Source organism: Athene noctua, chromosome 3 (genome assembly GCF_965140245.1).
Source record: "Athene noctua chromosome 3, bAthNoc1.hap1.1, whole genome shotgun sequence".
Classification (NCBI taxonomy): domain Eukaryota; kingdom Metazoa; phylum Chordata; class Aves; order Strigiformes; family Strigidae; genus Athene; species Athene noctua.
The window spans coordinates 10,348,353-10,364,005 of NC_134039.1; the positions used below are offsets into that span (position 1 = coordinate 10,348,353).

Sequence of the window (15,653 nt, forward strand, 5' to 3'; positions counted from 1 at the left end):
ATACTTTGAAATGTGGAGATTGTTGTCTTAATACAGCCAGGCTGTGATGTGAGGAAGCTACGCTGCAGTTCTGCCTATTCATCAGAGAGCAGGGTGGTGGTGTGTTTGAGGTGGGAACAAGCCTGGGCTCTAAAGATAGCCAGTGCCCCACCATGTGCTATGACACCTACTCAGCAGATTTCCTATTTTCTGTTTGTCTCTGCTCTTGCTGTGATTAATGTTTCCCTTGTGAGGAGTGGGGCTGGCAGATTAAATGGTCTGTCTGCCACTGGCAGTGCTGCACCCGGAATAGGGCATCCAGTTTTGGGGCCCTTTCCAGTTCAAGAGGGATATTAAGATGCTGGAAAGGTAACAGAGGTGCGATACCAAGATGTTCATCGACCTAAAACATATCACTTACAAGAAGATGTTGAGGGACTGGCCTTATTTAGTCTGGTGAATGCATGGATAACTAGGAAGCTAGTAGCAGTCTACAACTACTTGAAGGGGACTTGGAAAGAAAGCGAATTCAAACTCTTCTTCCAGCAGTGATAGATGATGGACACAAGTTAAAGGCTGGGAGTCTCAAAGTGGCTACTAGGAAAAAAAAAAAAATCCCTGCTGGGTGGGTAGTATGGCACTGGAACAGGTTGCCCAGAGAGGCTCTGAGCTCTGAGCCCTCCATCCCCTGAGGTGTTGAAGCCTTGGCTGGTCAAAATCATGGCCAACCCAGTCTTAGGGATCTTCAGCAGCAGGGTGGCCCAGCTGACCTCCAGGGTCCCTTCCAACAACACAGTCATGATGGCAAGCAGTTATTGCCTAAATGTATGCTTTCCCTAAGTGTAATTTATGATGCTGATTTCCTCACCAAGTTTGTCTTCAAACCCTAGTTGGAAGTTTCTGCTTTTGGGTTAGATGTGGCCTCACTGGAAATCATGGATGGGACCATTCAGGTTTGGTGACTGCTGGAAATGTTTAACTCAAAGCCACTGTTAGTGAATTCCCAAGGTGAGCAAGCACATGGCCTAAAACTCATCAGATAGCTGGAGTTTGTCATCTGACTGACTCTAAAACACCCTTGCTTAAGGTGGGACAATGTTTCTGGGCATGTGACAGGTCTAAAATTGACAACCCTCATCCTTGCTGGCTGGGAACTTGAGAAGGAAGGGAGCAAGAGGGATGTTGTTAGATGACCAGCTTTTCTGCTCAAAAGCAGTAGATAGTTTTGAGTCTTCCACTTGTCCTGCCACAATAACCCTTGTGAGAAAGCAAAGCTATGCAGTGAAAAATCCCACCCTGACAAATGCACCCTGAAAGCCCGAGTCAGAAATAAAGCACACAGAGAGGAACTTTCTTTCTTCAATTTAATTGAAGTTACTTAGAAAAATAATCAGGCTTGAATGGCTTTTTTTAAGGAAAGATTCATGAGCAGATCACACTTGTGTTGGCAATGTATAATTTAGCTTTTTTCTTTATTAACAGTATATTTAGGTATGAGGAGATACTTTTCTACAACAAGCCTTCTACTGCATACAAATAGGTTAAAAAAAAAAAAATCCAACCCCACATCGATGTTAAATTATTCGTACACATTGTATTGTGCATGCATGTAAGAAAATAACACTCTCTGTAACAAGAGTAATAGTAAGGACAGTCCCTTTTTGTACCTGAAAAGTGCAGCAGACTACAGTGGAACCCTAAAACATCTGGGGTCAATTTACTTCTAAAAGCACTTCTGCTTGTGGAATATTAATTCACTTGTTTTACACAGCGCATGGTTCAGGCAGTTTGCACATTTCTGGGATAATGGACATGGTTTACAAAGAGGTGAAGTCAGGTGGTGGATGGGACCTCCCACCACCCAGGAGTCCCCACTGTGTTCAGATGGGCCAAATCCAGCCTGGGCTCCAGGTTAAGGTGCTTGGGGCCATGTGGAGGGAACGAACCCCCGGCTGTGGGTATTGTGCCGGGTAAGGAGCCGCAGGCGCTGCTGGGCTCAGTGCTGGCCCTGCCAAATGATGGGGAGGCACCAGCTGCTCAGAACTGGGGATCACCGCTCCTCGAGCCCAGTGGCTTTGAGGGGGCTGGGTACAGAGGTGGGGAGCTGGAGCTTCCCTGCTGGGTCCTCTCTGCGGTCACCACTGCTCGACCACAACCAACACACTTCCTTCTACAACAGCCACCCCCCGAGCGGTCCCACAGGCACATCGCTATTTTTGCTTTTGGCTGTGGCTGCAGTTTTGCCCGTTTGTCTCCTGGGACCAGCTGTGGCCACAGCAGAAACGAACCCGGGATGGAGGCAGAGGTCAGGAGCAGACCAGACCCTGGTCTCTATATGGGAAACCTTGTGAAGAGGTGGGGCCAAAACAAACTCGGTTCCTCGGGGGCCCCCGCACCGCAGGTGGTGGTGGCCAGCTTGCTCAGATAAGGAGGAACGACCCTGAACATCTGTGTGGGTGCAGTGGAAATAAATAGTTTTTGGCTCAGTCAAAACAACACACCCAATAGACCAAAAAAAGGCTATTCCTTAACATTTGTGGCCCTTCCCTGACCTGGTGAGGCTTCCTGCTCACCATGCAGGACACAGTCATATCCAGCATGTCAGATGTTCGATCTACAGCCCATTCACAGCACCCCAAAATAGACAAAACACACTAGATGGACAGTCAGTAGTAGTTTGGGATCAAGGTTTTTAAAAGGCAAGTGACTTCTTTTAAGTACCCACTTAATGTAAAAGACATCTTAGTAATGTAAAAGACATCTTAGTGCTGAGCATCCACCCTAAGGGCAGCCCTCTAGGGGAATTTGGTTAATCAAACCCAAAGCTGCTGCTAAAAATCCCTGCTTGAGCAGTGTTCACCCCGCAGATCTCCTGAACGTGTTTTTTACCTAAAGCTTTTCTATCATAGCTCTCAAATAGGGTTTTTGTGTCTCCAAAGCAATCTAAGACTATTTCAGAACATAAAAAACACAGTGGTGACAGAGAAAAGTACAAAAAGAAAAGAGGGAAGCATACCCCATTTTTAAAATACTTACCTTCTTAAGCAATTTTTTTCTTAAATGAAAAACTTCACATTACATTCTTGGAGGGATTAACAGCTAACTGAAGAGAAGACTGGACTAAAATATGAACACTGTCAGATACAAGAACAAACAAGCAAATAGCTGGAGGGCAATATTGGGGGGTAGGGGGTGAGAGGGGGAATCTATCCTCAGAGAGATTTAAAAAAAAAACCAAACCACAACTTACAACCATTGAACTATGAATGAAAGCAAGCCAGGGCACACTGTGATAGGCACTTGCAACAGCTCCACGTACTCTAGATGACACAAAGCTGCTTTCAAGTAAAACACCAGCCAGCGATCAGGAACTCGGAGCTGTCAGGCGCAGACAGACAGCTCTTCACTAGCCACTGGGTCAGTGCTCTGGGTTATAAATAGGACCTGGGTTATGAAAACTGTGGCTGTCCCAGAATGATTGAGAGATTCATTTGTAGGGTATGATAAAAAAATAATGACCTGAATCCTGGCAAAGACCAAATCTAATTGTGAAAGGACTTCAGCTGCTGTTTCTTATGTTAATTTATTCTTAGCCGAGATTTATTCAGCAACTTATTTTTATATATTAAGATAAAACTTATTTTTCTTCTTTAACCACATATGTGTCCTGGAGACTAATGTAATTCAGTGGATATTATCAGCTACTGTACAATACATTTTCAGGATCTGGCTCTGATACTGTTAAAACAGCTCTGCCTTCAGCTGAGTTTATTTAAATCTTCACTCATTTCTGGAAGCGTTTGGTCTGATCATAAGATTGACTCTGAGGCAAGTTAAAACTCCATTTTAATCGTCAATCAACTTTAAAACAGATTTTTGGTCCCCACAAGTGCCTCGATTGAAGCCTCTGCCTCCTTTTGCCCACCAGCTGGCTGCTGGCGCTGCTGCCTCAGGACCCCACAGCCTGGGGTGGCTACAGACCATTCCCCTGGCAGGAGCCTGCTGCCCACTCAGCCGTACACCTCATCTGCATCAAACTAAAGCAAACATTCACAGAATTCAGTACTTCTGCTCACTAGCTTGCTAACAGACCCCCACCGAAATCCCATTTTTCATTATTTATTTGCTATGAATAGATTACTATTCGCTTGCCCAAAACAATTGCTCGGTATGCTATGCCTGGCACAATCTCCCACCCCAACAAGCTGTTAAACACAAAACAATCATTACTGAGACATTCACCTAACTAAAAAGGTCATGATCTTACACTAGAGCTGACTTAGATGAAAGACTAACCCACTGGAAATTAGAAACAACCCTGTCAATAGCATTTAGGCATCAACTAAGACTCCCCGTTCCCCCTGGGAAAAAGCCATGAAACCAGCACATAGAAAGGTAAGACCTTTTTTATTGCCTTTCATGCTCAGAGATCAACATGAAGACTTTCTGAATTTTCAACCAACATGCCCACATCCTTTATAGCAACATATCGTGACCAGTGGTTTTTGAGCCTATTTGGATTGCCCATCTTAAGATCAGTTAGGGAAGAATGACTTGCAGAGGATGGAGCTCCTCCCACCCCCATCCTGGTAGGAACTAAGTGAATGCCAATTAATTGCTTTGGACATTCAAAAATCTCTACAGTCACTTTCAAAATGCTGATTTTTTCTGATGGACCACCCACAAATTTGCATTTGTTTGGGCTGGCAGGCTTCAAAATAAAAGACAATGGGACTGGTCATGTTCTTGATAAAATCTTTAAGTCCAGATTTACAAAAAGTTCATAATTTCCCTTCCCAAGGAATACATTCACATTTCTTTCAGTCACGGGTATCTATGAATACCCATGGATATCACGAATCTATCAAAATCTGTTTTACTTTTCCCTTTCAGGGCTAGACAGATTTTTTTTAGTACACTTAAGTGCAATATCACTCTCTGAAGAAATTATTTCCACCACTCTTTTCAAAGTGTGTGGTATCAAGAACCATTCCCTTTTTTACCTGCATCAACAGCTAATGGAAGAATATTATTACCCAGAGACAAACTCAACTGAGGAAAGCACAAAACCAGACTCCTTTTGTCCAAACATTATCTCTGCTGCTGAAGTGACACCTACCAAGAGACCATGTTTTAAATAAGTATAAATAACATTAATTAGAATTTGAGGAATGCAAGATTAATGAAATTCACCAGAACACAATTAACGTTTTTTTTAACAGTGTAGCAGTATTATTCATTTCTACAGCTAGATCGTCACAATCCTGTTACCCTGCAAAGAGAGCTGTCCTTTCTTACAGTTGATTTAAATAATTTTGACTGTGCTGCTCGCAGCATCATTCAAAAAAAGAAAATATTAATTTACAAAATAACCCATTCTCCATATTTATTATGACAAATAAAAATCTTAAATAAAACAGGCTTTCTCTCCCCTCTCTCCCCCCAACCCATCCCTCATTCCAATTTCAGGTAGCTTGGCACTGAGTAATTGAACATTAAAAAATCAAGTTTGTAGACTTCATAGAGCTGCGTTTGGTGTTCGGAGCTGATGTTCTGGAAGAACTCTGTGGTCATTTCGTCAGTAGTTCTCGTAGACTTTGCATAGGTGGGGAACTTCAGGTAGTTGCCTACTCCCGCCAGCTGGAGAATGTAATTCGAATCCTCTTCGAGTGTTTCATACTTTCCTATGAGGTCGTAGTGGATGTGGCAAGGATGGCAGAGGGAGTATACAGTCTGCCAGTGCTCGTTGAAGGGCTCCTCTCTTTGGGTGTGCGGGTCGATGAGATAGGCCACAAACTCTTCAAATTTCACATCATCACCTTTACGCAGAGCTTCCTGGGTTGCGTTTTTCCTCTGGCGCCTCACAATTTTGGTGCCGTATCGCTTGTGGAAGGACGTGTTGTACTTCTGGGTGAACTTGTTCCTGTAGGCTGACACCAGTCTCTCAAAAGGCTCACGAACAAAGAGGAACTTCATGTAGTTTTTCAAGCGGTGGTTGATCTCTGGGATGCTGTACTGGTTGAGAGTCTTCAAGTTCGAAGACACGTGGGCTTCATTGGCTGGGATTTCCATTGGATCACTGTACTTGCCTCTTCCCGTCAAAACCATCATGACTCTCTTCCAGTTTGTGCAGGCCACTTTGGGAACATAGCAATAGATCATTTCATGATCTTCATCCACAACCAGGTGTTTGAGGTCATTGGGCGTCAGCACACGGCGCTTTCTGCTAGATACACTGTTTGCTCGGCACGTGTCTGTCACTTGGTCTCGCCTAACCTGATGAAGAATTGCTGTGTTGGACAACTGCAAAGAAAGCACAGGCACCAGTAAGTCAAGTGGCTGGGAAACTCTTACTGCTTTTTTTGATTATTATACAAATTCATAGAAAAGTAGATTACTGCCTGTATAGAACAGTTCATTATGTGGCTGAGTAAAGTTGTTCCTGTGCTAGAAAACAAACTCTTTTTGTCTCCAAACTTCCTGATACGTGCCGCTTCAATGCTGTTGACAGAGTGACCAGGACTTCGCTTTGAAATCAACACGAAGGAGGACAAACGCTCACACGGCCTGGTGGCAATCCTGAGATGTGATCACTGCTTTTCTTAATCCTGGAACACAGATCTCTGCTCCACTCACACCCATCCCACGGCTACAGCGGTGCTGGACCCTGCCTGACCTTTTGCTGCTGAGATGGGGAACGAAAACACCAGAGTTGGAAAATTTGTCAAAATGAAAATGCTATGTGCTCTTATTGCTGATATCTTTTATGCTAGAGAATTTAATAATCATGGCCTGTTTCTTAGCTATGACCTTGGCAGAAGAAATTAAGCCCATGATGATTTCTGCTACTCCCCAAGGGGAACATTCACTCAGATGTGATTTCTTGAGGAGCAGGGAGAATATTAACTATAAATCTGCCTCTCTGCTAAAGCCATATTGACAGAGAAGGAAAGAGCGTGTGGCCTTCTAACACACACAGCACTATGTTCACCCATAGCCCCTTATTATTTTGTTAATAGCACACACACTTTCTAACAGTACTTGCTACTGGATGCTTTGGAGTGGCTGCAATTTGTCTCTGGGAGGACCCACACGGCAGCTGCGCAGGGATGGCCACTCTCTCACCACCAGCCACCTCCTGCCTAGACTGTGTCCAGCGACAACAGCAAGAGCTTCTGCTAAGGCAGGTAATGAGCTCCTCTGGGAAACGGAGAATATTAGCCCAAGCAAAGGGCCATGCTGATGCAGGGCTCCTGTGTTTGGTTATTCAGAGCCACCTGAGGTGTTTCTGCATGGCACAATGTTTTGCTGTGCGGCCTTATGCTCCCTGCTACAAATGCCTTTTTACATATTCTGAATAACTTGCATCAGAGCAACAGGGGGAAGGTTTTGGTAATGTTATTTACGTTTACTTAACACCAGTTACCTGTGGATTTTGAAGACCTTCACACTCAGTAATTAGTTTAGCCTCGAAGCCAAGTATTAAGGCAAGTATTGACCTTCCTATTTGACAGGCAAGGAGGTCTGAGATTTCTTCTTGTGCACTGAGTCTTTCAAAAGTGTTTATCTGATACCTTCTAGTTAGGTTAACCTGAATCACAGCACCTTTCAGTGAAGCAGTCGAGGCAATGTAGATTGTATACATCTGCTACGGGGGTGCCTTTGGTTATAGGGTTCTTTCCCCTTGCCAGTATAATACCCTTGGCAAATGGTTTTTGCACCAGCTTGGGGGTTCATACTGAACCTCCAAGTTCCTGCAGTCATGTGTCAAATCTCTGCTTTCAATACCAGTAGTTAGCCATGATTCATATTAAAAAACCCTTCAAAGAACAGGATCCAAATGCACTTTAGAGGCAAAACCCAAACCGAACCCCAAGATGGGATCAAGTTGGCTGTAGGATTTCTAAGCTTTGGAGGGAAAGGAAATAGAAGTGGTATTGTTACAGAGAAGCCCTAAAAAGCCCAGTTTTCACCTGCCCAAGGGTCAGCAAAAGCTTTTGTAACACATGAGCAGCAGAGACTCTCCCTCCCTCTGAGCTGCAGTGAGTTGCAGAGGAATGTTTTTGTGGGATGGGCAACCCCAAGGGGCTGGTGCACCTCAAACCTGGGGGGGAGGATTTTTTCTTCAGGACAGCATATATATGCCAAGCCTGGGACCTCTGTGTTTTGTACAGTGCCACCCACCACTTCTTCCTGAGTTCCTTGATTCTTTCCTCATCTCATCTCTTTAGTCCCTTTGTTCAGTAAAATGTTGGCTAATCGTTAAAACATGCAATAGTCCAATGCAGCTCCTTCAGACAGGTTGGCTCGTCTGTCTTTTGTGCGTGTGTGGTATCCCCCTGAATACCTCCCAGGTGCACTTCAAGGGCAGTTTTGTGTTATCGTCGAGGAGATGAGAAGCCAGATGTGAAATGTGCTTCATGTTTCCTAGGAAAACTAACTGGCAGGGAGTTTCCAAAGATGTTAGAAACCAGTTGTCAAGGACCACACAGATTTTAGAAGAAAATTACTTTTTCTGTTAAAAAAAAAAAAAAAAAAAAAAAAGGTCCCTATTTCAATTTATGCTGTCCTCAGCTAATGGTCAGCTCTATACTGGTTAGAGTTACCAGTGAATAATTTCCAAAGAACAAAACAAAATCCTATGCAAATACACAGGCATACAGACTCTCCTCTGCAGATAGATAAAATACTGAAATCTCTCCTGTTGCAGGTTTTAATCGATATCATACAGCACAGTACTGCTGTTTCCCTCCAGTTTTAGATTAAAAAAAAAAAAAAAAAAGACTGAATATACTGCTACATTACAATGTGTTAATGCGTGGTATTTGCTTTTCTGGTGCTGTTTTTGGGATAAATACAGAATTATGTGGATGAGGTTCTATGGCCTGTATGAGATAGAAGGTCAGATTTGATAATCTAATGGTTGCTTCAGACCCTAATCTGAAGATGAATCTTTGTAGAGCTGTGCTTTGCTCCTGATTTCATTCCTACATCAATAGGCTAAGCACTTCTTCTCCATACATTAACATTAATGAGATTTTCAGGCATTTGGAATAAGGGTAAAATGCAGCCTTAGTATTTGCAATTGTGAATGAGATTGTAATACATTAAATTCACTTTAAAAATGATACTTGTGCATTTTGAAGTGGTACCTGTCTCCCACTCTTTTAAACATGGAAGAAAGATGAAGAAATGGCATGCAAGTTTGGTCAGCTACATTTACTAAGTATACACCAACACCCCAGGGTCAGCTCTGCATGTGCTCTGGTCTGTCTGGTGGCACACAGAACACATATTAAATATCAGTGTAACACTAAAAGGGTATTGCCCTATTCTCATAAATTACAGTACCATTTGGTATGGCTGATGGATGAAGGACCATGTAGGAAATACAGTTTTGGAAGCTCTAATTTTTTATTTTTTCCCTCATACTGACTTCAGCTTGTTTAAAAAAAAAAAAAAAAAAAAAAAAAAAAGGTCAATTTAGTGACTGTCCTACAACTATGTCAACTGTATCAAAACCGATTTTCTTCTACAGTTGACTAACACACCTGATGCACCCTGGAAGAGCTGACCTACCTGTTTCCCCCAGAGAAGCAGAGTTCTGCTGGCTCTCCTTGAGGTTTAATGGTAACAGCACTCTTGCTGAAGGTGTGGGCAATGTGAAAGGCACCCTCGCACTGCACTAGTGAAAAGTCGGGCAAGGCACCGGAGAGCCTTTAACGGAGCTCCTGCAGAACCACCAAACTCCTTCTTGTAAGCTGCAAACCACAGAGGATGTGCTCCATGGTCCCCAGAGCCTACAGCACCATGCGAGTTCATCCTAACAGCAATTTTCAATTCGATATTTTGAATTATATATTAACATTGAGTTATCTGACTATACTGTGGTTCCTCTTAATTTTAAGTTACAGGCAAGGCTTTTAAGCCACATAATAATTCCACTTCTGAAGCTGGTGAGGGAAACTGGGAGAAGAGTAAGATTACACGAGACTGGAACTACATTCATTTCAACTAGAGGTCCCCTTGGCCAGTGAAAATGTGCTCACATCTAATGAGGAAAATACACCCTACAGATTTAAGCAGCCAGAGATAAGATCCAAGGGACAGGTATCTTTAAACCCACGGATGGTAAAGGGCAAGTCAAACTATTAGGGCCAAGGACTGTCTTCCCCCAAGCTGTTATAGATGTGGCTACCACGGAGTTGTGAGAGTGCAGCTGCTGCCTGGACACCGAGTGCTGCATCAATGGTCATTACCAGAGGTCCCTGCTGATCCCCCCGTTCAAGAAGCCACAATAAATAACAGCCTAAATCCACCCCACTTTGGGAGAGGGCACTTTTAAGCAAGTGTGCAGGTTACTCTGAGAGCAGCGTGGGGATGGTGATAAAGCCATTGCTCAGGTCTGTCCTCTGACAGTTCAACTTGGACTTCAGCTGGGCATTAAAGGTTTTGGGAAGACATCCGATAAATTCATACATTCTTTCCTGAAAGGACTGACAACACTGTAGATGCACCTGATGATGTGGTTTGTTGTTTTTTTTTTTTCTGCAGAAGTTGTAAAAGGGGACAGAGAAAAAGGGGACGTCAAGATCAAAGTTTTTCTTCCTTTTCTGATGCAGCAACTGAGTTGAACAGGGAGGCAGCATGAGCAGCGGGAGAATCCCACGCCCAGCAGCATTTAAAAAAAGAAGAAAAGAAAGAAAAGCAGTCTGGAGACACTGATCCCAGAAGCTTCTCATCTCCATCAGTCCCAAACTAACAATGAGGGAGGAAAGCAAAACTCAGCACACTCTGCTCATGTGGATGTCTTCTGTACAGCTGGGGGGGCAGGCAGTGCACTGCAGAATATACTGACCAGAAATATATATACTGACCAACTGACAATCATCAACCCACAGCATGCAAAGGTTATTCAAGGTACATCACAGTAATGAGATAGCAGGTATTTTCTTCTGGTTACTTAGGCACAACAGGATAAAATAATCTTTGAGGGCCTTTCTAAGCTTGATGGTCAAGGAGCAAGTTCAGATTTACACACATCTTTAATTTTTTTTTTCTAAATGTAGTAGTGTACTGCACACTAGGAGCAGAGATCAATCCAGTTCACAGGCATCCGCACTGAAAGCACTTTTTAAATAGAAGGATAGAAATACCTAACTGTCACTCAAGAAAAACATTCATTAAATTTTGTCTCGCTATAAAAAATTAGTGTGCAGAGAAGTATCCCCCACACTTATAAGGCAGGGTTTTGAACTATGTGAGTTGTCAGGGCATTCCCCTTAACTGTGGTCCTAGCAGCTATCAATCAAAACCAGCTGTATGTCTGCTGAACACCCAGTTGGGTCTATTCAGTAGCACTGTTAAGCTTAGCACAACCCAGAGCTCACCTCCACCAAATTCTTCTTCATGGTATTTGTTTATAAGGTGTGTGCAGCAGGCTCATATTCCATTGAAAACAAGATCTTAAAGTGAAAAGTGTCAGATAGACTAACCATAGGTGGCACCAACAGTCCTAGTTATGTGACATCGAGAGAGAGACTAGTATTTCAGTTGGCTAAAAACTCTCAGGTATTATTAGCTCTCCTTCGCCCAGCCCATCAACCACACCATCCGAGTTCTAAGAGGTGTCTGTTATTCAATATGTAGAATGTTTCTCGGTATTATTTATATTTTACCAAATGCTTAAAGGGGGGTTTTTTGAGCATAAGGTTATGTGCAAGCACGTTTCCAATCCTGTTTTCACATAAAAAGCGTGAATAAGATTCCTGCAACCTTGGTGGACAGCCTTGAAGTTACAAACATATTTTAGACTATTTTAATACTTGGCTTTTACAATTTGCATCCATAGCTACCCTACTTGGTGATATATCTACACACTAAATTCTAGGCTGTTTTCTTAAAAACGTTCAGCATTAGACAATAAAGGGGAACTAGCAATTTTTCATATTCCAACAGTCCAAGCATAAGCGCTTCTCAAATAATCATAAATTTGCAGATTTCTACAGATGACAGTTAGACAATTATAGCTGTATGATTCAAAACACCAAAACTAAATGAACAATTGCATTTTACAGAAAGGGATTTTATTAAACTGACCTGGGCTGCAATCATTTTTTTAAGTAATAGCTTTGCAACATTTCATACTTTGATTTATTTGACATTTCATAGCATATTATTGTTGACTTAACTCTTTCAAAAATTTCCAGCAGTCAAATGAGAACCCCACCAAAGCCTCAATTAATATTTGCTCAGAGTCCTATACAGCAGACTGGAAAGCACATGGTGTGTACTGGGGATGGAAATACTTAACATCTTCCCTGACAACTCGTGGACAGACAAACTGGAATATAAATTTGCTATGAAAATGTCTCTACAGAGTGTCTGGATAATAGAAGATAATAAAACTAATACTAACTTAGAAGCATTTTCACTAAGTAGGAAAATTTTAGAGACAAATTATATCCTCTGAAGGAAACTCTCGAGATGTTACAAAGCTGCTTTCTGTTCTCCATTTCATGCATTGAACTTATTGCCCCACAGAGAAGATAAGACCAAATACACTTTTTCAATTCTCTGTATTGCATCCCAAGATAACTACACCATTTTCAGTTCCCACTGTACAGAATGCACCAGCACTATGAAAGGAAGGATCAAAGCTGTTGAGTAAAACAGTCATACACGGTAGCTGCTAACACTGTATTGTTAAAAACCCTAAATTGCTTCACATATTTCCTCCTTCTTCTTCCTACGCACATTCCCAACTTTGTCCGTGTGCATGTACATAGAATGGAAGGCTGAAATAATTCAGCAGTTGAATTACTTTGGGACCAGAGGTTACGATTATTTGAATAATGACACACCCCAAACCCTCATCACTCTTCTTTGTCCAGGTATGTGATTTGGGTGCTAGAAAAGAAACAACACTAAAGCAGTAAAATCCAGCAGCAGACACGCATGCAACTGCAGATGCTGATGCTTTCCTTGGAAAACTTCACAACAAGGTCATAAGTATTGGCCTTTTGTCTTGGAGAGAAAGTAAAGTATCACAGTGAGCCTAAATGATGCAAAAATCTCCTTGAAAAAAAATCACAGACTGACACCAAGTGACACCACCTGTATGCTAAAAACAGCTTTTTTAACATCTTAAGACTCCATCACACAATAAGGCATGGATTCAGGAAGGAAAGAGAGCCTCCTTCTAAATGCCACCTTGTCCTTTATAATCCCAAACATCTTTGGTCTTTGGAAGCCTATCCATTCCCATTTTCCCTGCTAGAAGCTATTCGGTGTCAGGACTTACACAATATGTAGGGTCTGGGGCTAATAAGATGAATGTATACATCCTGTAAAATATCTCCTCTGAACAAGGAGATGGAAAAGATGGAAAAGTTGCAAGTCCCCAGGAAGACCAGGCACAAAGACCTATGGCCTGGCCACACAGGGGGTAAAGGATGTGCCACTGTGTGTGTTGCTGTTCTGAAGCTCTGGGGGAATCTTACAGAGGGCAGGCAAAATTGAAGTGACCAAGTTTGAGTGCAATACACACGAGAGGTAAGAGATCATCAGGAAGGCTGGAGGAGCCTCAAGCTGGGAATATTTAAAGCAAAAAGTCTCCATGTCACTGGGTTTCTTGCAATTTAATTTATAGAAGACAAGCCTGGAGCCTCGTGTTGCATGTACAAAGAACACTTTGCATCGTCTTTCCAGTGGCTGACGCCGGCTGTCGGAAGGGAGGGAGAGAAGGGGAATTTGGCAGATGGCCACTCTTTTTTTTTTCCCCTCACAGCAAAAAGAAGCAGATGAAATCTCGGGCCAGGATCTCAGCTGCTGTGGCAGCGTGAGGGGGACGGAGCTCCGCTGCCTTCCTGTGGCAGAGGCTCCACTGCCAGGAGCCCGACTGTCCCGTGCTGCCGAAGCGGCTCGTCACCGCTTTGACAGAAAACGATGGTGCATGATGAATTTATCTGCTCCTGGCTCATTCCTTAACTGCAGCCATAAATCACTGTTTGTATTAAAAAGCTGAAATGTCTGGCTATCCTATGAATTTTATTTTAAAATGAAAACTTTCTGGCCTTTCCCCTTTAACACATGCACACAGACGTGCACACACGTGATGGCTAGAGCTGAGCTCACACTCTGGACCTGTGCATGTAACCTTTAACACACAAGGACACAGTCTTTCTAATCCCTTCCTTGTCCCCAGGCATGGATATTTCACCTCTACACAACAATCACTGGCCACTCAAAGCTGCCTCAAGTAGCCCTCAGGAGTCCCTACCTATCATTACCTTCGATGGGCTTAATTAACGGTAGATTAATAGACATACAGTGTCAAGGAGTGAGTTTGCTCTCATGTGGGTGGGGACAGGGAATGGGGACCTGGTAGTGGGACACAACAGCAGGCCACATTCGAGAGAACAAGAGGCTGCACTTATTCAGCTAAGGGGGAGCTGACTGCACCTGGTCTCACCTGGGAAAGCCCCTTCCTGAGGATACACTACTGCTGGCTGCAGCTGCTTGGGAAAGGGCCAGGTTTGTAGAACTGCCTCCAAGTCACCAGGGACTGTAGACAGTGTCAGAGGGACTTCCACTGTTTATCTCATGACTCCCAGGTTGCAGTCAAGGCATAGATGAATCACAGACTGGGACAACCCAAGCCTGAAGCCAAGAACATGCACTGGAAAGGTGGAAGCCAAGGAAGTGACCTGTAGCTGCTGTACTGTGCTATTACATCTCTACTGTGGGAGCTGTAGATGTGGTTTTCAAGGACAGGCTTGAGAATTGTCTAGGAAAAAGCATGCCATGGACATCTGCAAATGGTGCACCATGAGGAGCACTGGGCTGGGGATGCATGGAGTCAGCCAGGGTGGAGCTGGGAGTAGCCCTTAAAAAACAGAATAAGAAACTTAATTTTAACATAGCTGGCATGTAGGAGACAATGGAAAAACTGACATTATTTCTCTGTCGCAAGAAGTTGTGGTAGTAGTGGTGAGATAAACTGGGTGGAGGTGGGAAACAGGATGAAGTAGATAAATAAATAAGAAAAGACATAAGAAGTTCTACAGGGAGGAAGCAAATAACCTTCTGCCTGGACTCGCCATGGTTAGGACAAGCAGTAATAAAGCTAAACAAGAGAGGCTTGGTGTAGATGTAGTAAAAATCCCAACAGAAAATATAAGATATGTCTGTGCTGAAATAGAGTTAGGAACCTCCAGCATTGAGAACCTCCACCTGCTCAAGAAGGTGTCAGAGGGACCCAAACGATCCTACCATACAGGCAGGTCCTTCAAGATTCACGAACCTGGCACGGTGGCTTCTGGAAGCTAAGCTCCCTGTTGCAAACCTAGGTATTTTACACGCTTCAGGAGCAAGGCTTCCAGGAAATACCGCAGAACCACACAGGCAGAGAGGCCAGTCAGCGCTTTGAATGAAACCTCCCTCAGGAAAAGGCAACAACATCAAACTATGGGGTGGGCAGAGACCAGACAGGAGCTCAGACACCACCAGGACAGAGACACTGTGCCAGACCCTGCACAGGACACGGTGGAGGAGATGCAGGAGGCCTGAACGCCTGGAGTTGCCTGGGACACAGGTGCCCCACTCACCCCAGCAGCTCTGACCTTGCAGCCGAAGTTAATGGATTTCTCGGTAATACAAATCCTCCTCCTGTA

General features: G+C 43.5%; 1 protein-coding gene across 4 annotated transcripts in view; it reads right to left on the reverse strand.

Annotated features, from left to right (window-relative positions):
• Positions 1 to 1,374: 1,374 nt before the first annotated feature.
• Positions 1,375 to 15,653, reverse strand: part of CHST11 (carbohydrate sulfotransferase 11) — a 178,521-nt gene continuing 164,242 nt past the window's right edge. For all 4 annotated transcript variants that reach the window (XM_074901947.1, XM_074901948.1, XM_074901945.1 and 1 more), the window contains exon 3: positions 1,375 to 6,282. In XM_074901947.1, the coding sequence (XP_074758048.1) occupies positions 5,434 to 6,282 (849 nt within the window). In that variant the 3' untranslated portion in view covers positions 1,375 to 5,433. The remainder of the gene's footprint in view (positions 6,283 to 15,653) is intronic.